General features: G+C 51.5%; 2 protein-coding genes across 3 annotated transcripts; both read left to right on the forward strand.

Annotated features, from left to right (window-relative positions):
• The first annotated feature begins 581 nt into the window (after positions 1 to 581).
• LOC113744794 (rootletin-like) lies at positions 582 to 3,302 on the forward strand. The gene is made up of 3 exons (XM_027275735.1): positions 582 to 682; positions 762 to 927; positions 3,193 to 3,302. Exons 1-3 carry the CDS (start codon positions 582 to 584, stop codon positions 3,259 to 3,261), a joined length of 336 nt encoding a protein of 111 aa, XP_027131536.1. The 3' UTR covers positions 3,262 to 3,302.
• A 655-nt stretch (positions 3,303 to 3,957) lies between these two features.
• LOC113744792 (trichohyalin) lies at positions 3,958 to 17,963 on the forward strand. Of its 2 annotated transcripts, none has more exons than XM_027275731.1 (21): positions 3,958 to 4,462; positions 7,325 to 7,451; positions 7,544 to 7,666; positions 7,801 to 7,949; positions 8,723 to 8,854; positions 8,931 to 9,009; positions 9,120 to 9,197; positions 9,391 to 9,537; positions 9,663 to 9,772; positions 10,171 to 10,312; positions 10,396 to 10,589; positions 10,689 to 10,816; positions 11,027 to 14,781; positions 14,854 to 14,985; positions 15,082 to 15,552; positions 15,633 to 15,722; positions 15,816 to 15,968; positions 16,073 to 16,201; positions 17,042 to 17,095; positions 17,254 to 17,307; positions 17,390 to 17,963. In XM_027275731.1, exons 1-21 carry the CDS (start codon positions 4,353 to 4,355, stop codon positions 17,615 to 17,617), a joined length of 6,585 nt encoding a protein of 2,194 aa, XP_027131532.1. In that variant the 5' UTR covers positions 3,958 to 4,352; the 3' UTR covers positions 17,618 to 17,963. The 2 variants fall into 2 exon arrangements, with proteins under 2 accessions (XP_027131532.1, XP_027131533.1); XM_027275732.1 differs by having other exon boundaries at positions 11,027 to 14,754.
• The last annotated feature ends 1,434 nt before the right edge of the window (positions 17,964 to 19,397 follow it).

Consider the following 19,397-nt stretch of genomic DNA (forward strand, 5'->3'; position numbering starts at 1 on the left):
GGATGTTCTGTAGATGTTCTGTGGATGTTCTGTAGATGTTCTGTAGATGGACGTTCTGTGGACATTATGTGGACGTTCTGTAGACGTTCTGTGGACATTATGTGGACGTTCTGTAGATGTTCTGTGGTCATTCTGTAGATGTTCTGTAGATGTTCTGTAGATGGACGTTCTGTGGACATTATGTGGACGTTCTGTAGACGTTCTGTGGACATTATGTGGACGTTCTGTAGATGTTCTGTGGTCATTCTGTAGATGTTCTGTAGATGTTCTGTAGATGGACGTTCTGTGGACATTATGTGGACGTTCTGTAGACGTTCTGTGGACATTATGTGGACGTTCTGTAGATGTTCTGTGGTCATTCTGTAGATGTTCTGTAGATGGACGTTCTGTAGACGTTTTGTAGATGGACGTTCTGTGGTCATTCTGTGGATGTTCTGTAGACGTTTTGTACATGGACGTTCTGTGGTCATTATGTGGATGTTCTGTAGACGTTCTGTGAACATTATGTGGACGTTCTGTGCTCGCTGTGATAAACTAAATGATTGTGAAGGAAGTGACACGTGTCAGTAACGAGGTTGTGGATGCAGTCTGACAGGATGTGTGTTTTCCAGCAGAGGATCAGAGATGGACACAGTGACTCTCTGGAAAGCGCCCTCATCAGGCTGGAGGAGGAACAACACAGGTAAATGACTGTCAAGGACTGACAGAGATCAAAGTGGGACGTGGCCCCTCTACTTCCATGATGCTTTCTGTTTCTCCAGGTCCGTCGGCCTGGCCGACACCAACGCTCTTCTCCGGGAGCAGCTCAGCCAATCAGAGCAGGCCAACCAGGCATTGAGGGAGAACCTCCAGAAGCTGACATCGGATTGGACAAGAGCCATGAAGGAGGCGGAGCAAAGAGAGGAAGACTGGCAGAGAGAGAGGGAGGTCTGTGGTTAGCTCTGTTAGCTCCATGGTTAGCTCTGTTAGCTCCATGGTTAGCTCCATAGTTAGCTCCAGGTTAGCTCCATGGTTTAGCTCTGTTAGCTCCATGTTAGCTCCATGGTTAGCTCCAGTTGAGCTCTGTTAGCTCCATTGGTTAGCGCCATGGTTAGCCTGTTAGCTCCATAGTTAGCTCCAGGTTAGCTCTGTTAGCTTCATGGTTTAGCTCTGTGCTCCATGTTACGCTCCTGGTAGCTCTGTAGCGCATGGTTAGCTCCAGGTTAGCTCCATGGGGGTTTTTTTTAGCTCGGTTAGTCCATTGTTAGACTCCCATGGTTAGCTCCATGGTTTAGATCTGTTAGCTCATTAAGTTAGCTACATGGTTAGCTCTGTTATGAACTCCATGGGTCAAGCTCTGTTAGCCACTGGTTAGCTCTTTACTCCATGAGTTAGCGTTCATGGTTAGCTCTGTTTAGCTCCATGGTGAGCTCGTTAGCTCCGTTGCTCGTACTTCATGGTTAGCTCATGTATGCTCTGGTTAGACTCCAGGTGTAGGCTCTAGTAGCTCCATGGTATTAGTAGTGTCCATGGTTTAGCTCCATATCTTAGCTTCATGTTAAGCTCTTTCGCTCCATAGTAGCTCCATGGTTAGTCTGGGACTCCATGGTTAGCTCTGTTAGTTCAGTTTTAGCTCCAGGGGTTAGCTCTGTAAATTGGTAAATGGAACTGTACTTATATAGCGCCTTTTCTGAGTCTTCCGACCACTCAAAGCGCTCTAACACACATATCTCATTCCCCCATTCACCAACACATTTCACTACACCCTGATGGCATTGGCTACCATGCAAGGTGCCAAACTGCTCATGCAGTTCAAGGATTTAGCATTCATACCATTCATAACAGGCACAGCTCGGGAGCAAACTCATGGTTAGACTTCTGTTAGCTCATGGGGTAGCCTCCATGGTTAGCTTCTGTAGTTCAATTAGATCCATGGAGTTTTAGCTCCTGGTTAGCTCCATGGTGCTCTTAGGTTCAGCTATGTCTATTTTCGTTAGTTCCATGTTAGCTCTGTTAGCCTCAGGTGGCCCTTGTTAGCTCTGTTAGTTCAGTTAGCTCCCATGGTTAGTTCAGTTAGCTCCATGGTTAGTTCTGTAGGCTCTGTTAGCTCCATGGTTAGCTCTGTTAACTCTGGTAGCTCTGTTAGCTCCATGGGTTAGCTCCATGGTTAGCTTGTTTGACTATTGTTAGCTCCCTGGTTAGCTCTGTTAGTTCCAGGTTAGCTACTGTGAGCTCTATTAGCTCCATGGTTGTAGCTCCTGTTAGCTCACATGGTTTAGCTCAATGGAGCTGGTAGCTCCTGTTAGCTCCTGGTTAGCTCATGGTTACTCCATGTTAGCTCTGTTGTGTTAGCTCACATGGTTAGCCGTAGCTCCATGGTTAGCGTCTGTTAGTTCGTTAGCCTCATGCCGTCTAGCTCTGTTTAAGCGCCATGGTTAGCTCTGTTAGCGTCCATGGTTAGTCTGTTAGTTCAGTAGCTCCAGTGCTCTGTTAGCTCCAGGTAGCTCTATGGTTAGCTCTGTTAGCTCTGTTAGCTCATGGTTAGCTCTGTTAGCTCTGTTAGCTCTTGTTAGTTCAGTTAGCTCCATGGTTCGCTCTGTTAGCATATGGTTAGCTTGTAGCTCCATGGTTAGCTCCATGGTTAGCTCTGTTAGTCTCATGGTTAGCTCTGTTAACTCCATGGTTAGCTCAATGGTTAGTTTGTAGCCTCCATGTTTTAGCTTCATGGTTAGCTCTGGTTAGCTCCATTGGTTAGCTCATGGTTAGCTTGTTAGTCCAGTTAGTCCATGGTTAGCTTTGTAGGGTCCATGGTTAGCTTTGTTAGCTCCATGGTTAGTATTCAATGGTTAGCTCCTGGTTAGCTCAATGGTTAGATTCTGTTAGCTCCTGGTTAGCTTGTTAGCTCCATGGTAGCTACGAGTGGTTAGCTCTGTTAGCTTGTTCAGCTCTGTTAGCTCCATGGTTAGCTCTGTTAGCTCTTTTAGCTCCCTGGTTGCTCTGTTTAGCTCTGTTAGCTCTGTTAAGTCCATGGTTAGCTATCTGTTAGCTCTTTAGCTCCATGGTTAAGCTTTGTTAGCTCTTGTTTAGCTCTGTTAGCTAGCATGGGTTAGCTCTGTTAGCTCTGTTAGCTGTTTCTTTGATTTTTTTAAGTGGTGGAACCTTCCCCACACCGTGTGTGTGTGTGTGTGTGTGGTGTGTGTGTGTGTGTTTCAGGGTCGGTCCGGTCATGTGGGTCAGCAGCAGGCTCGGTTGTTGTCAGTCTGGGGGTCTGTGGTCCTCTGAGGAGACACTGTTACACTGTGAAGACGAGCCGCAACAGGTACGTCTGGATCACAGGTAACTACTGTAACAAGTCAAAAGAGTAGTTACACACATTTACACTCACTGTCTGTCGTCTGCTGCTTCTGTCTGTCTCCTGCCTGCCTGCCGTCTGTTGCCTGCGCTGCCTGTCTGTGTCTGTATGCCTGCCTGTCCGCCGCCTGTCTGCCTGCTGTCTGCTGCTGTCTGTCTGCTGCTGTCCGCCTGCTGTCTGTTTGTCTGTACTGCTGTCTCGCCTGCCTGTCCGGCCTGCCTGCCTGTCTGTCTGCCTGCTGCCCTTCGCTGTCTGTCTCTGTCTGCCTGTCCGCCTGTCTGTTGCTGCTGTCAGCCTGCATGGTGCCTGCTGTCTGTCTGTCTGCCTGCTCTGTCTGCCCTGCCTGTCGCGGTACGTGCCTGCCTGTCTGTCTGTTCTGTCTGTCGTTGCTGCCTGTCCGCCTGTCCTGTCTGTCTTGTCTGTCCGCCTGCCTGTCCGACTGCCGTCGACTGCCTGTCCGCTCTGCCTGTACTACCTGCCTGTTCTGGCTGTTGGTCGTGGTCTGTTCTCGTCGTCCGCTGATGTCTGTCTGTCTGTCTGTCGCCTGCATGTCGCATGCCTGTCGTCTGTATGTCATGGCTGTCTGTCTGTCTTGTATGATGCCTGTCCGCTGCATGTCAGAGGACTGTCTGTCTGTCTGTCTGTCTGCAGGGACCTGTGGCAGCTGAGGGCGGAGTTTTCTCGTCTCTCCTCCTCGCTCCTCTCTAGCTGTGACTCCTTGTCCTCTTCCCTGAGGCTCAGCGCTCCTCCCATCAAACCTTTCTCTCTGCCTCCTCCTCTCCTCCCCTCTGACCTCCCTCCACCTCCCTCCTCTCCTCCTCTGTCCTCCACCTTGGTTGCTCCTGCTCTGGACTCGGCATCTGTTCCTCTTCTCACATCCTCCTCCACCCTTGGGACCTTCACCTTAGGAGAGCTGGAGGCCAACGAGGAGGAGGAGCGAGAGAGGAAGGAGGAGGAGGAGCAAGTTAGGAGGGAGGAGGAGGAGAAGCAAGAGAGAAGGGAGGAGGAGGAGCAAGAGAGGATGGAGCAGGAGCGAGTGAGGATGGAGGAGGAGCGAGTGAGGAAGATGGAGGAGGAGCTTTCCGAGCTGAAGCTTCTTCATGAGACGACGGTTTTCCAGCTGAATGAACGGTAACATATAACACTGGACAGAGGGTCTAAGGACAGAGGGTCTAAGGACAGAGGGTCTAAGGACAGAGTCTAAGCACAGAGGGTCTAAGGACAGATAGTCTAAGCACAGAGGGTCTAAGGGACAGAGGGTCTAAGCACAGAGGGTCTAAGCAAGAGGGTCTAATGGACAGAGTCTAGGCACAGAGGTTAAGGACAGAGAGTCTAAGACAGAGGTCTAAGGAAGAGGGTCTAAGCAAGGTCTAAGCACAGAGGGTCTAAGGACAGGTCTAAGCACAGAGGGTCTAAGGACAGAGGGTCTAAGCACAGAGGGTCTAAGGGACAGGGGTTAAGGACCAGAGGGTCTAAAGCACAAGGGTCTAAGGACAGAGTCTAAGCACAGAGGGTCTAAAGCACGAGGGTTCTAACGGACAGAGGGTCTAAGGACAGAGTCTAAGACTCGGACAGAGGGTCTAAGCACAGAGGGTCTAAGGGACAGCGGTCTAAGCACAGAGGGTCTAAGGACAGCGTCTACGCACAGGGGTCTAAGGACAGGGGTCTAAGCACAGAGGGTCTAAGGACAGAGGTTCAAGGGGGACAGAGAGGTCTACGGGCACAGAGGGTCAAGGACAGAGGGTCTAACGACAGAGCAGAGTCTAAGCACAGAGGGTCTAAGGACAGAGGTCTAAGCACGAGAGGAGGTCTAAGGAACAGAGGGTCTAAGCACAGAGGGTCTAAGCACAGAGGGTCTAAGGACAGAGGGTCTAAGCACAGAGGGTCTAAGGGCACAGAGGTCTAAGCACAGAGGTCTAAGCACAGAGGTCTACGGACAGGTCTAAAGCACAGAGGGTCTAAGCACAGAGGGTCTAAGGACAGAGGGTCTAAGGACAGAGGGTCTAAGCACAGAGGGTCTAAGGACAGAGGGTCTAAGCACAGAGGGTCTAAGGACAGAGTCTAAGCACAGAGGGTCTAAGGACAGAGTCTAAGCACAGAGGGTCTAAGGACAGAGGGTCTAAGGACAGAGGGTCTAAGCACAGAGGGTCTAAGGACAGAGGGTCTAAGCACAGAGGGTCTAACGACAAAAGTAAGCACAGAGGGTCTAAGCACAGAGGGTCTAAGGACAGAGGGTCTAAGGACAGAGGGTCTAAGCACAGAGGGTCTAAGGACAGAGTCTAGCCACAGAGGGTCAAGACAGGGGTCTAAGGACAGAGTCTAAGCACAGGGGTCAAGGACAGAGGAGTCTAAGGACAAGAGGTCTAAGGACAGAGGGTCTAAGCACAGAGGGTCTAAGGACAGAGTCTAAGACAGAGGGTCTAAGCACAGAGGGTCTAAGGACAGAGTCTAAGCACAGAGGGTCTAAGCACAGAGGGTCTAAGCACAGAGGGTCTAAGGACAGAGGGTCTAAGCACAGAGGGTCTAAGGGACAGCGGTCTAAGGACAGAGGGTCTAAGACAGAGGGTCTTAAGCACAGGGTCTAAGCACAGAGGGTCTAAGGACAGAGGGTCTAGGACAGAGTCTAAGCCAGCGGGTCTATAGACAAGAGGGTCTAAGCACAGAGGGTCTAAGGACAGGGGTCTAAGGACAGAGGGTCTAAGGACAGAGAGGTCTAAGACAGAGGGGGTCTAAGCACAGAGGGTTTAAGGACAGAGTCTACGCACAAGAGGGTCTAAGGACAGAGGGTCTAAGGACAGAGGGTCTAAGCACAGAGGGTCTAAGGACAGAGGCTCTAAGCACAGAGGGTCTAAGGACAGCGGGTCTAGGACAGCGTCTAAGCGACAGAGTCGTTAAGGACAGAGGGTCTAAGGACAGAGGGTCTATAAGGACAGAGGGTTAAGGCAGAGGAGTCTAAGGACAGAGTCTAAGCACAGAGGGTCTAAGACAGAGGGTCTAAGGCCAGAGGGTCTAACCAGGTCTAAGCACAGAGGGTCTAAGGCACAGAGAGTCTAAGCACAGAGGGTCTAAGGACGAGGTCTAAGCAAGCGGTCTAGCAGAGGTCTAGCACGAGAGTCTAAGGACAAGAGAGGTCTAAGGCACCGAGGGTCTAAGGACAGAGAGTCTAAGCAAAGGGGTCTAGCACAGAGGGTCTAAGCACAGAGGGTCTAAGACAGAGTCTAAGCACAGAGGGTCTAAGGACAGAGAGTCTAAGCACAGAGGGTCTAAGGACAGGTCTAAGCACAGAGGGTCTAAGCACAGAGGGTCTAAGGACAGAGGGTCTAAGGACAGAGGTCTAAGCACAGAGGGTCTAAGGACAGAGGGTCTAAGGACAGAGGGTCTAAGGACAGAGGGTCTAAGCACAGAGGGTCTAAGGACAGAGGTCTAACGCACAGAGGGTCTAAGCACCGGAGGGTCTAAGGACAGAGGTCTAAGCACAGAGGGTCTAAGGACAGCAGGGTCTAAGGACAGAGGGTCTAAGACAGAGGGTCTAAGGACAGAGAGTCTAAGCACAAGGAGGTTCTAAGCCACAGAGGGTCTAAGGACAGAGGGTCTAAGCACAGAGGGTCTAAGCACAGAGGGTCTAAGGTCAGAGAGTCTAAGGACAGAGTCTAAGCTCAGAGGGTCTAAGCACAGAGGGTCTAAGGACAGAGTGTCTAAGGACAGAGTCTAAGCTCAGAGGGTCTAAGCACAGAGGGTCTAAGGACAGAGAGTGTCACTCCCTGTACAGATTGTAAAGCCTCAGAGGAAAATGGACTTTGTGACTTTGGGCTGTACAAATAAAGCTATTATCATCTGACACCTGTCCGTCTGACACCTGTCCGTCTGACACCTGTCCGTCTGACACCTGTCCATCTGACACCTGTCCGTCTGACACCTGTCCGTCTGACACCTGTCCGTCTGACACCTGTCCGTCTGACACCTGTCCGTCTGACACCTGTCCGTCTCTCTCAGGATAGCAGAGCTGTCTCTCTCGCTGCAGGCTGTGGACAGACAGACGGAGGACAGAGAGCGAGCAGCAGAGAGACACAGAGAGACAGAGACAGTCCTCGAGTCAGTGAGTCAGGCTGTCATCAAACTGGTGAGTCCTCCACTTCCTGTTTCCTGTGTGGGCGTGGTCTCCTCACCTGGTCAGCAGGTGTTGTGGTCTCCTAACCTGTCTTATGTCTTCAGTCCAGAGTCGCGGGGACCAGCAGGGTCCCTTCAGACCGTGTCCTCAGTTTGGACCTGTCCTCGATGCTGTCCGTCCTGTCAGACACAGAGAGCGCCCTCCAGAGGAGACACGAGGAGCTGCAGGTGAGTCACAGACCGCCACGACGACTGCTGCAGGTCAGAGGTCAAGCAGGTGTTGACGTGTGTGTGTGTGTGTGTGTGTGTGTGTGTGTGTGTGTGTGTGTGTGTGTGTGTGTGTGTGTGTGTGTGTGTGTCAGGGGGCGGAGCTATCTCTGCGGCGGCTCGGCGAGGAGCAATCAGCTCTGCAGCTCCGACTGAAACAACTGGAAGACGACAACGAACATCTGCACAGGCACACACAACACACACAGCTGGAGCTCACACACACTGTGGACACACTGAGCAGGTACACACACACTGTGGACACACTGAGCAGGTACACACACACACACACACACTGTGGACACACTGAGCAGGTACACACACACACACACACACTGTGGACACACTGAGCAGGTACACACACACACACACACACTGTGGACACACTGAGCAGGTACACACACACACACACTGTGGACACACTGAGCAGCTACACACACACACACACACACACTGTGGACACACCGAGGAGCTACACACACACACACTGTGGACACACCGAGCAGCTACACTCACACACACTGTGGACACACTGAGCAGCTACACACGCACACACACACACACTGTGGACACACTGAGCAGCTACACACGCACACACACACACACACGCTCTGTGGACACACTGAGCAGGTACACACACACACACACTCTGTGGACACACTGAGCAGGTACACACACACACGCACACACACACACACACACACTGTGGACACACTGAGCAGGTACACACACACACACTCTCCGTGGACACACTGAGCAGGTACACACACACACACACACACACACTCCGTGGACACACTGAGCAGGTACACACACACACACACACTCTGTGGACACACTGAGGAGGTACACACACAACACACACACACACTCTGTGGACACACTGAGCAGGTACACACACACACACAAACACACCCACACACACACACACAAACACACCCACACACACACACACAAACTTAACCGCCATAAGGCCACGCCCCCTGTAGTGACCGTCCTCACCTGTCTGTCTCTCAGGGAGCATGAGCTGTTGTCCTCTCTGCGTGTGGAGCTGGAGGAGGTGCAGCAGAGGGAGGAGGAGGGGAAGAGAGAGAATGACAGGCTGAGGAGGGAGAGAGACAGACAGGAGGAGAGAGAGACAAGCAGACGGTACGTTACTGCACTCCATCAGATGATGGTGGTGATGATAATGTTGACGATGATGATGGTGATGGTCTGGTTTCAGGGTGGAGGCTGAACTGTTGGAGAATGTCCAGCTGACGGAGAGAGAAGCTCTGCACCGGATGGAGATCCACACTCTGAAGGTGATGAACCAGTCTGTGGTTCACTCTCCTGTCTGTCTGTCTGTCTGTCTGTCTGTCTGTCTGTCTGTCTTTAATCCTCTCTGCCTGTCTGTCCTCCTGTCTTCTTGTAGGGGGCATTGGAGAGGCAGCAGTTGGACAGACAGAGAGCAGAAGAAGAAGCTGCTGACAGCAGAGACGCCCTGCAGAAGGTAAAGCCGGTCACCTGATCACAAGACACATGACAGACCGTACGTTGTCTCCACCTATAGTAATACATACGTCATGTGTTGTCTCCACCTATAGTAATACATACGTCATGCGTTGTCTCCACCTATAGTAATACATATATCATGTGTTGTCTACACCTATAGTAATACATACATTATGTGTCTCCACCTTCAGTCCAGGGAGTGTGTGCTGCGTCTCTCGTCCTCTGAGTGTGTGTTGAAGCGGGAGGTGGAGGAGGGACGGGACGCTCTGGACAAGATGGCCGCCCTGAACTCTGCACTGGTCTCAGACAAGAGAGACCTGAACAAACAGCTGCTGCAGGTACCGCTGCTCGCCATCAGAGCTGCTCGCCATCAGAGCTGCTCGCCATCAGAGCTGCTGCCTGGCTCAAAGGCTCCGGACAGGAGGAAGTGATCTCATCCCTGTGTTCCTGTGTTTGATTCCAGCTGGAGTGTGAGCTGTCAGACAGCCAATCACAGCTGCAGGATCTGAGGTCAGAGGTCAACTCTCTGCAGAGGGACATCAAAACCCTCAACCTGGAGAGCAGCCAGCTCAGGTGAGTTCATTTCCATGACAGGTTTGTACCTGAATCCAGATTATAAACCTTTAATCCAGATTATAAACCCTTTAATCCAGATTATAAACCCTTTAATCTGGATTATAAACCTTTAATCTGGATTATAAATCTTTAATTCAGATTATAAAACCTTAAATCCGGATTATAAACCTTTAATCTGGATTATAAACCTTTAATCCGGATTATAAACCTTTAATCTGGATTATAAATCTTTAATCTGGATTATAAATCTTTAATTCAGATTATAAAACCTTAAATCCGGATTATAAACCTTTAATCTGGATTTTAAATCTTTATTCAGATTATAAACTTTTAATCTGGATTCTAAACCTTTAATCCAGATTATAATCTGTTTTGCTGTTCTCTGTGTTGTTCAGAGCGCAGAGTGCGGCGGAGTCCACTGTTGTCCGTAAGCTTAAAGAAAGTGAGACAGAGATGGAGAGAATGATGGAGGAGAAGGAGAGACAGCTGAGCTCCCTGATGGAGGAGAGAGAGAGGGATGGAGGTCAGCTGGAGGAGGTAAAGAGGAGGAGGTGACCTGTGTCATGTGACAGTGATTCACCTGTACCGTGTGTCATGTATGGTGTCTGTGCGGTCCTCAGATGTCCTCCCAGCATGCCTCAGTGTGCAGGGAGCTGAAGGAGGTGCAAGAGCAGCTGCGTCAGGCGGTGGATGATGTGAGGAGGAGAGACAGACAGCTGGAGGAGCAGCAGAGGGAGCACAGGAGGCTGCTGGAGGAGCAGGACGGCCTGCAGAGACGCAGCGAGCAGCTAGAGGAAGAGCTGAAGGAGCTTAGGTAACAAACACTCCTGAGAGAGGAGGAGGAGGAGGAGGAGGAGTCTGAACAAGGTCTACCTAGAACAGGTGGTTACATCCTGTCTGTCTGTTTCTGCAGGTGTCTGTCCTCGTCTCTCCACCTTCAGCTCCGTCAGCAGCAGCAGCAGCTCTCTCAGTCAGAGGTGGAGCAATGTCAGCTCAACACTCACATCAACACACTGCAGGAGGTGAAGGAGGCGCTACAGGGTCAGTCTGTGATGTCAGGACAGCACCGCGTGATGTCACGATGTCGTGACAGCGCCGCGTGATGTCACATCCTCACCTGTCTCTCTGTCTGTCTGTCTCTCTCTGTCTGTCTGTCTCTCTGTCTGTCTCTGTCTGTCTCTGTCTGTCTCTGTCTGTCTGTCTGTCTCTCTCTGTCTGTCTGTCTCTGTCTGTCTGTCTGTCTGTCTGAAGGGGAGATCAGGTGTCTGAGAGGAGAACTGGAGGGAGCGACAGCCATGACAGAAGATGAGAGAGGGAGAAGAGAGAGAAGCGAGGAGGAGAAGGAAGCGCTGATGGAGGAGACGGAGAGGCTGACACAAGAGGCGGAGAATCTGAGGAGGAGGAGAAGACAGGAAGAGGAGGAGAGGAGGGAGGAGGCAGAGGACTGGCAGAGAGAGAGGGAGGCTCTGAGTGAGGAGCTGGGGACGAGGGATGGAGAGGTGGAGGCACTGAGGAGGCGCATAGAGGGACTGATAAAGGAGAAAGAGAGGCTGAGGGAGGAGGTGACAGAAAGTGAGGCGCAGATCAGCCTCATGAAGGAGGAGGTGAAGAGGGAGGAGGAGGCGAAGAGGGAGGAGGAGATTGAGGCACTCTGCGACCGAATGGAGAGATTAGAAACAGAGAAGGAGGATAGAGAGGAGGAGATGGTGCAACTGAGGAGCACAACAGAGAAGGAGGTGGAGAGATGGAGGAGGAGGGCCAAGGAGGTGGAGGAGGAGGTGAACAGACTAGGAAAGGAAATCTCCAAACTAAAAGAGGAGGACAGGAGAGAGAAGGAAAGATTGCAGGAACAGGAGGAGGAGAGGAGGAAGAGAAGGGAGGAAGAGGTGCAGAGACTGAAGGAGGAGGTGGGGGAGGTGGAGTTGCTGAGGCTGCAGCTCAACGTGGCCAAGGAGGAGTGCGAGGAGATGAAGGAGGAGGTGGAACGGAGGGAACACCGCCTGGAGCGACAGATGAGCGCTGTGAAGAAGAGGGAGGAGGAGGTGGAGGAGCTGAAGGAGCAACTGGAGCTGGCAAAGAGGCAGGAGGAGGAGGGAGCAAGGGAGCACCAGGAGGTGAAGGGCAGACTGAAGCAGAAGGAGGCGCGGGTGGAGAAGCTTGAGAAGCTACTAAAGGAAACCCGTCTGCTCCTGGAGAAGGAGAGGAGGGAGGGAGAGGAGAAGGACAGCCGGATCTCCTCACAGGACAGGGAGGTGCAGGAGGCATGGGCCGAGAGTAAGAGAGCAAGGAGGAGGTCCAGAGAATGGGAGGAGGCCCAACATAGGCTGGAGGAGGAGGTGAATGAGTGGAAGGAGAGAGCAGAGAGAAGCGCAAGGGAGGCAGCAAAGTTCAATCACCTCCTGAAGGAGCAAGAGGAGGAGGCGCAGCAGCTGGAGGAGAAAGTGAGGGAGGTAGAAGGGGCGTTAAAAGAAGAAAGGGAGGTGCTGAGGAGTGCGAGGGAGGAAAGAAGGAGGTTGGAAGACAGATGGGAAGAGATGGAGAAGGAGGTGGAGGAGCTGAGGGGGACAGAAGAGGAGAAGAGGAGGCTTGAAGACGAACTGGAAGAGATGGAGGAGGTGCTGAGGAGGTTGAGGGAAGAGAACAGGAAGCTGGAGGAGGAGCTGAAGGAAGTTGAGAAAGATCAGTACATCCTGTTGGAGGAGAAAGGGAGGTCCAAAGAGAGAGAGTTGGAGAAGGAGAAGGCAAGGCTGTCTGAGGAGCTGAGGAGGAGGGAGAGGGAGGTGACATCTCTCAGAGAGGAGGTGCACAGGAAGAGGGATGAAGGTCAGGAGGACCAGAGGAGGAGGAGAGAGGAGATAGAGAAGCTACAAGAGGAGCTGAGGAGGAGCAAGAGGGAGGTGTCTGTACTTAGTGAGGAGGTACAAAAGGAGAAAAAGGAGGCGCAGCAGGAGTTGATGAGGAGGAGAGAAGAAGCAACAACTCTCAGAGGGGAGGTGCAGAAGGAACAAAGGGAGAGGGAAGAGGTACAAGAGAGGTTAAAGAGAACAGAGAAGGAGGCGACAGCTCTCAGAGAGGAGGTGCAGAAGGAGTGCAGGCAGATGGAGGAGGTACAGGAGGAGCATAAGAGGAGCCAGTGGGAGGTGACAGCTCTCAGAGAGGAGCTGCAGAGGGAACAAAAGGAGAAGAAGGAGGCACAAGAGGAGTTGATAAAGAGAAGACAAGAGGTGACGGCTCTCAGAGAGGAGGTGCAGAAGGAGTCGAGGCAGATGGAGGAGGTGCAGGAGGAGCTGAGGAGGACCAAGAACAAGCTGAAAGCCATCACAGAGGAGGTGCAAAAGGAGAAGGAGGTGGCACAGGAGAGGTTAATGAGGACAGAGGAGGAAGTGACAGCTCTCAGAGAGGAGGTGCAGAAGGAGTGGATACAGATAAAGGAGATGAATGAGGAGCTGAGAAGGAGCAAGCTAGAAATGTCTGTACTTCGTGAGGAGGTAGAAAAGGAGCAAAAGGAGAAGAAGGAGGCGCAGGAGAGCTTAATGAGGACAGAGGAGAAGGTGACAGCTCTCAGAGAGGAGGTGCAGAAGAAGAGGGAGGAGGTACAGGAGGAGCAGACACAGATGGAGGAAGTACAGGAGGAGCTTAAAAGTAGCCAGAGGGAGGTGACAGCTCTCATAGAGGAGCTGCAGAGGGAACAAAGGGAGAAGAAGGAGGCGCAGGAGGAGTTGATTAGGAGGAGAGAAGAGGCAACAACTCTCAGAGAGGAGGTGCAGAAGGAGTTGAGGCAGATGGAGGAGGTACAGGGGGAGCTGAGCAGGGCCAAGTGTGAGCTGAAAGTCCTCACAGAGGAGGTGCAAAAGGAGGAAAAGGAGAAGAAGGAGGCACAGGAGAGGTTAATGAGGACAGAGGAGGAGGTGACAGCTCTCAGAGAGGAGGTGCAGAAGAAAAGAGGGGAGGCCAAGGAGGAGTGGACACAGATGGAGAAGGTACAGGAGGAGCTGAGGAGAACCAAAAATGAGCTGAAAGTCCTCACAGAGGAGGTGCAAAAGGAGAAGAAGGAGGCACAGGAGAGGTTAATGAGGACAGAGGAGGAGGTGACAGCTCTCAGAGAGGAGGTGCAGAAGAAGAGAGAGGAGGTACAGGAGGAACAGGAACAGATGGAGGAAGTACAGGAGGAGCTTAAAAGGAGCCAGAGGGAGGTGATAGCTCTCATAGAGGAGCTGCAGAGGGAACAAAGAGAGAAGAGGGAGGCGCAAGAGGAGTTGATAAAGAGAAGACAAGAGGTGACGGCTCTCAGAGAGGAGGTGCAGAAGGAGTGGATGCAGATGAAGCAGATGAGTGAGGAGCTGAGGAGGAGCAAGCTGGAAGTGTCTGTACTTAGTGAGGAGGTACAGAAGGAGCAAAAGGAGAAGAAGGAGGCGCAGGAAGAGCTGATTACGAGGAGAGAAGAGGCAACAACTCTGAGAGAGGAGGTGCAGAAGAAAAGAGGGGAGGCCAAGGATGAGTGCATGCAGATGGAGAAGGTACAGGAGGAACTGAGGAGAACCAAAAATGAACTGAAAGTCATCACAGAGGAGGTGCAAAGGAAAGAGAAGGAGGAGGCTGAGGAGGTGCTGTGGAGGAGTGAGAGGGAAGTATCTGTACTCAGAGAGGAGGTGAAAAGGGAACAAACAGAGAAGAAGGAGGTGCAAGAAGAGCTGAGGAAGAGAAGACAAGAGGTGATGGCTCTCAGAGAGGAGGTGCAGAAGGAGTCGAGGCAGATGGAGGAGGTACAAGAAGAGCTGAGGAGAACCAAAAATAAGCTGAAGGTCATCACAGAGGAGGTGCAAAAGGAGGAAAAGGAGAATGAGGAGGTACAGGAGGAGCTGATAAAGAGCAGAGATGAGGTGATGGCTCTCAGAGAGGAGGTGCAGAAGGAGCAGAAGATGAGGAGGGAGGCCCAGGAGGAGCTGAGAGGAGTGCAGCAGCGTGTGGAGCTGATGGAGGTGAACCTGACCTCCCTGCACACTCAGGTACGCCTCACTGATGCTACGCTAAGGTTAGCACGTTAGCACGTTAGCACATGAACTGTCTGTCTGTTTCAGGTGAGTGATCTGAGGAGGAGCAGGGAGCGAGGGAAGCAGGAGGTGAAGGAGAAAGAGGAGGAGAAGCAGCAGATGAGGGAGGGTCTGAGCGAGGCGCTGCAGGAGATGAAGACGCTCAAACTCCTCCTGCAGGTACCGCAGTTAGCTTTATGACGAGGCTAGCTGTTTCCCCCCGTTTACAGTCTTTATGCTAAGCTAAGCTAACCGTCATCATGTGTGAACATGCAGGAGAGCCATGCAGAGGGGGAGCGTCTGAGGAGCGCTCTGAAGGAGAAGAAGGAGGAGGTGGAGAGGAAGAACCTGCCCACTGTCAGAGAGGAGGCACTACACGAGAGGGAGGAGGTGGAGGAGCTGAGAGCCCGAGCCAAAGCTCTGGAGACGAGGAGGAGAGAGATGATAGAGGAGGTGGAGGAGGCTCGACAGGCGAAGGATAAGGCTGAGGAGAAGAGAAGGGAGGTGGAGGAGAGGTGGAGGAGCAAAGTGGAGGAGATGAAGGAGACACTGAAAACTCTGTCGAGAGAAATCCAGACACTGAAGGAGAGGGAGCAGGTGTGGAGGTCCAGAGTGCAGGAGGCGCAGAGGGAGGTGGAGGAGAGCCGGGCCGAGTTGGAGGAGTATAAAACACAGAGAGAGGAGGTGGACGGACTGAAGAAGAGGAGGAGAGACCAAGGGACAGATGAGGAGGGAGGAGGAGAAGAGGTGAGCAGGAGGAGGTGCTTTAACTTTTTACAGAAAGTAAAGAGGAGACGCCGACATGACCTTTAAATGTTTGTTTATAGATTCCTGAGGAGGAGCAGGAGGAGGAGCAGACCTCCCTACTGCAGGAGAAGGAGGAGATGAGGAGGCTGCTGAGGCAGAGAGAAGCTGAGGTCAAACTACTTTTAATGATGCTAATTCCTCTTAGCACGTTAATGGACATTCCCATGATGTGTTAGCATGGAGCTAACTGTCTGTCTGTGCAGGTGTACACTCTGACTCAGAGGGCCGAGGAGCTGCACGCAGACAGGGAGCGCGTCCGATTGGCTCTGGAGCGAACTGAGGCGGCTATGATTGGCTACAGGGAGAGAGCCCACCAACAGGAGCAGAGTCCGGGGGCGGAGTCTAACCCAGACGAGGTCAGTGGGTCACACCTGGATGTCCAGAGCACCTGACTGAGGCAGAGCTAACTGTTACCTGTGTGTGTGTGTGTGTGTGTGTGTGTGTGTGTGTGTGTGTGCAGGCCGTGGCAGACAGACTGGTGGTCCTCCAGCGTTTGGTGGCTGAACTGGAGCTGAACGAGAAACAAGTGAAGAAGAAGAACTCACACCTGAAGAGAGAGAGAGACAGGCTGAGAGACACCCTAAGACAGGTACACACGCAGTGAGACAGGTATACACACAGTGAGACAGGTACACACGCAGTGAGACAGGTACACACACAGTGAGACAGGTATACAGTGAGACAGGTATACAGTAGACAGGTACACACACAGTGAGACAGGTACACACACAGTGAGACAGGTATACACACAGTGAGACAGGTACACACGCAGTGAGACAGGTGTACAGTAGACAGGTATACACACAGTGAGACAGGTACACACACAGTGAGACAGGTATACACACAGTGAGACAGGTATACAGTGAGACAGGTACACACAGTGAGACAGGTATACAGAGTGAGACAGGTACACACAGTGAGACAGGTATACAGTGAGACAGGTATACAGTGAGACAGGTACACACAGTGAGACAGGTAAACAGTAAGACAGGTACACGCAGTGAGACAGGTACACATACAGTGAGACAGGTACACACAGTGAGACAGGTATACAGTGAGACAGGTATACACACAGTGAGACAGGTGAACAGTAAGACAGGTACACACAGTGAGACAGGTATACAGTGAGACAGGTACACACAGTGAGACAGGTATACAGTGAGACAGGTATACAGAGTGAGACAGGGATACAGTGAGACAGGTATACAGTAGACAGGTACACACACAGTGAGATAGGTACACACAGTGAGACAGGGATACAGTGAGACAGGTATACACAGTGAGACAGGTATACAGTGAGACAGGTACACACACAATGAGTAAGGTACACACAGTGAGACAGGTATACAGTGAGACGGGTACACACAGTGAGACAGGTATACAGTGAGACAGGTATACAGTGAGACAGGTAATGTTTGTTGTGTTTCAGGTGGAGGAGGAGCGTTTGAGGTTCAGACAGCAGCTGACTGACAGCAGACCTCAGGTGAGACACACACACACACACATGTTACGTCTGTGTGTAACGTGTGTGTGTGTGTGTGTGTGTAAATTGTGTGTGTGTGTGTAACGTGTGTGTGTGTGTAACGTGTGTGTAATGTGTGTGTGTGTGTGTAACGTGTGTGTGTGTGTGTGTGTGTTCAGGACACCACAGAAGAAGAGCGCCTGCGGAGCAGAGTGAGGGAGCTGGAGGACCAGGTGAGACCACAGAAGAAGAAGTTTTAGGTGACGTGAGTGATCAGGTGGATGCTGATGATGTCACTGTGTCTCCGCCCCTCAGGTGAGTCAGCTCCGCCTCTCATTGGCTGTGGACCAGCAGCAGAGGGCGGAGTTTATCCAGCAGTCGACCAAAAACAGCCAGTGGCTGCTCTCTCTGAGGAGCGACCTCACTGACTCGCTGGCCACCGTCACACGCCGTCCAATCCCGTCAGTCCTGGAGTCTGAGACGCAGCGATTGGACCGCAGCCTGAGGGAGGAGGAGCTTAGGATGTCCCTCGGCCAATCGTAACTCCTGAAAGATAAAAAATAGAAGCTTCTGACCAAAAAACCTAAAACGGGCTCAAAGACAATCAGACGAACGCCAACACAGAGCTGTCCTCTGATTGGCTGTTCACAGGCGTCAGATCAAAGGTGCGTTCAGGGACAGTCGGACAGTTTTTCACGTCGAATGTCGTCACTGAATCAGTTCATGAAGAAACGTTACTGTTGCGTTATAAATGTGTTCTTTGAAGGTTATTTATTGTGTATTTATATTAAATCTGTCAGACTGCTGAGTGATGACGCACTACATTTCCCATGATCCTCCAGTCTGACGTGTGTTTTATGTCAGGTTCAATAAAAAGATCTTAACGTGATTATTGTTTATTGATGTCTCTGCTCCAATCACAGCTCAGAAGCCGCGCTCACTCTCTCCTTTTAAAGTTCTTAGCTCAGCGTCCTCTTCACTCTCTTCTCCTCTGCCATAGAAGCTGCTGACTGCTGGGCCCGGATACACTGTCCGCTCGCCAAGCTCCTGTTCTGGCACGACACTGGCTCTGCTCCCCATCAGCATTGCCTGTGACACGGGCCTGTAGACCTCCTCTTCCTCTTCCTCTTCCTCTTCCTCTTCCTCTTCCTCTTCCTCTTCTTCTTCCTCTTCTTCTTTGGTATAAACACTAACACTCCCCCGGTGCTCTGCTCTCACAGTCCAGCTAACAGACTGAGCTAACAGCAGCTAACAGACTGAGCTAACAGGAGCTAACAGCAGCTACAGCTGTCAGCAGTTTACTTCACTGTCCATCATAAACTCTGTAAATCACAGAGAGTTGAGTTCAGTTTGTACAGCGGTAAGTGAACGCATCACTTCAGCCTCGTACAGGTGAGCAGCAGCTCTAACACCTTTATTCTAATGATCTCCTGTCTGTTCTGATCCTGAGTAAATGTACTCAGTTACTTTCCGTCACAGTAATCTGCCGTCCGTTCCTCAGTCTCGTCTGTAGACGGCTGATCGCTGAGCGGCTCGTTATCTTGTCACCTTTCACACCTGCTTCATTAGTGTCACATGAGGACGCAGCAGCAATCAGAGGTGTGAAGCGCTAACGGGCTTCAGCGTAAACACATGATGTAATGGATCTTCAGAGGGTTCTTTGTTTGCAACCTTCACAGAGAATGATGTAATGTCTGTTTAAAGGGCCAGTTCACCGTTCGATGAACATGACTGGAGGTCACCACACAGACCTGAAGGTCCAGGTAACACCTCGTCACCATGACGCTCCTGGATCCATTGTTCTCCAGCCAGTACCAAGAGAGCCAAGAAAGACAGGTCCTGGGTCCTGGTCTTGGTCCTGGGTCCTGGTCCTGTTATGGTTTTTTTTTAAATATAACTTTTCCTGGCTGAGGCCAGACTTCACGTCCTCCACCTGAAGGAGGCCTGGATGTAGACGATCCAGGTCTGGCTCTCAGTGTCCCTTGCAGAGGTCCAAGGTATTGACGTAGTCCAGTAGTCGTCATTGGCTTGATGTCTGATGTAGACGTGATGTGATCCATACTTCAGACTCATGACTTCAAGTTCTGGTACACGGTACCAGGTACCACGGTACATGCCTGCCGTACTGGACCCAGTTTGACCTGGATGGTGTTCTGGTTTCTGTGTGAAGGACTTCTTCGTTGGTGTCCTGATGTTCTTCCAGGCGCTCTTCATTGACGGCTGCTGGCTGTTGGGTGACGTCATGTGCGTCGTGTATCAGTACTACATCCCTGAATATTAATCATTTATATGTAACAGTGATTCTCTCTGTGGTCACTGTAGA

This window comes from Larimichthys crocea, unplaced genomic scaffold (genome assembly GCF_000972845.2).
Source record: "Larimichthys crocea isolate SSNF unplaced genomic scaffold, L_crocea_2.0 scaffold196, whole genome shotgun sequence".
Lineage (NCBI taxonomy): Eukaryota > Metazoa > Chordata > Actinopteri > Sciaenidae > Larimichthys > Larimichthys crocea.

What these genes read in the sequence shown, in the direction of transcription:
- LOC113744794 (XM_027275735.1), top strand. Translation starts at nt 582, where the DNA reads ATGCAGTCTGACAGGATGTGTGTTTTCCAGCAGAGGATCAGAGATGGA. An exon ending in CTGGAGGAGGAACAACACAG is followed by an intron (nt 683 to 761) that starts GTAAATGACTGT and finishes CTGTTTCTCCAG; the next exon opens with GTCCGTCGGCCTGGCCGACA. An exon ending in ACTGGCAGAGAGAGAGGGAG is followed by an intron (nt 928 to 3,192) that starts GTCTGTGGTTAG and finishes TGTGTGTTTCAG; the next exon opens with GGTCGGTCCGGTCATGTGGG.
- LOC113744792 (XM_027275731.1), top strand. Translation starts at nt 4,353, where the DNA reads ATGGAGCAGGAGCGAGTGAGGATGGAGGAGGAGCGAGTGAGGAAGATG. An exon ending in GAGAGAGAGACAAGCAGACG is followed by an intron (nt 8,855 to 8,930) that starts GTACGTTACTGC and finishes GTCTGGTTTCAG; the next exon opens with GGTGGAGGCTGAACTGTTGG. An exon ending in GCAGAGACGCCCTGCAGAAG is followed by an intron (nt 9,198 to 9,390) that starts GTAAAGCCGGTC and finishes CTCCACCTTCAG; the next exon opens with TCCAGGGAGTGTGTGCTGCG.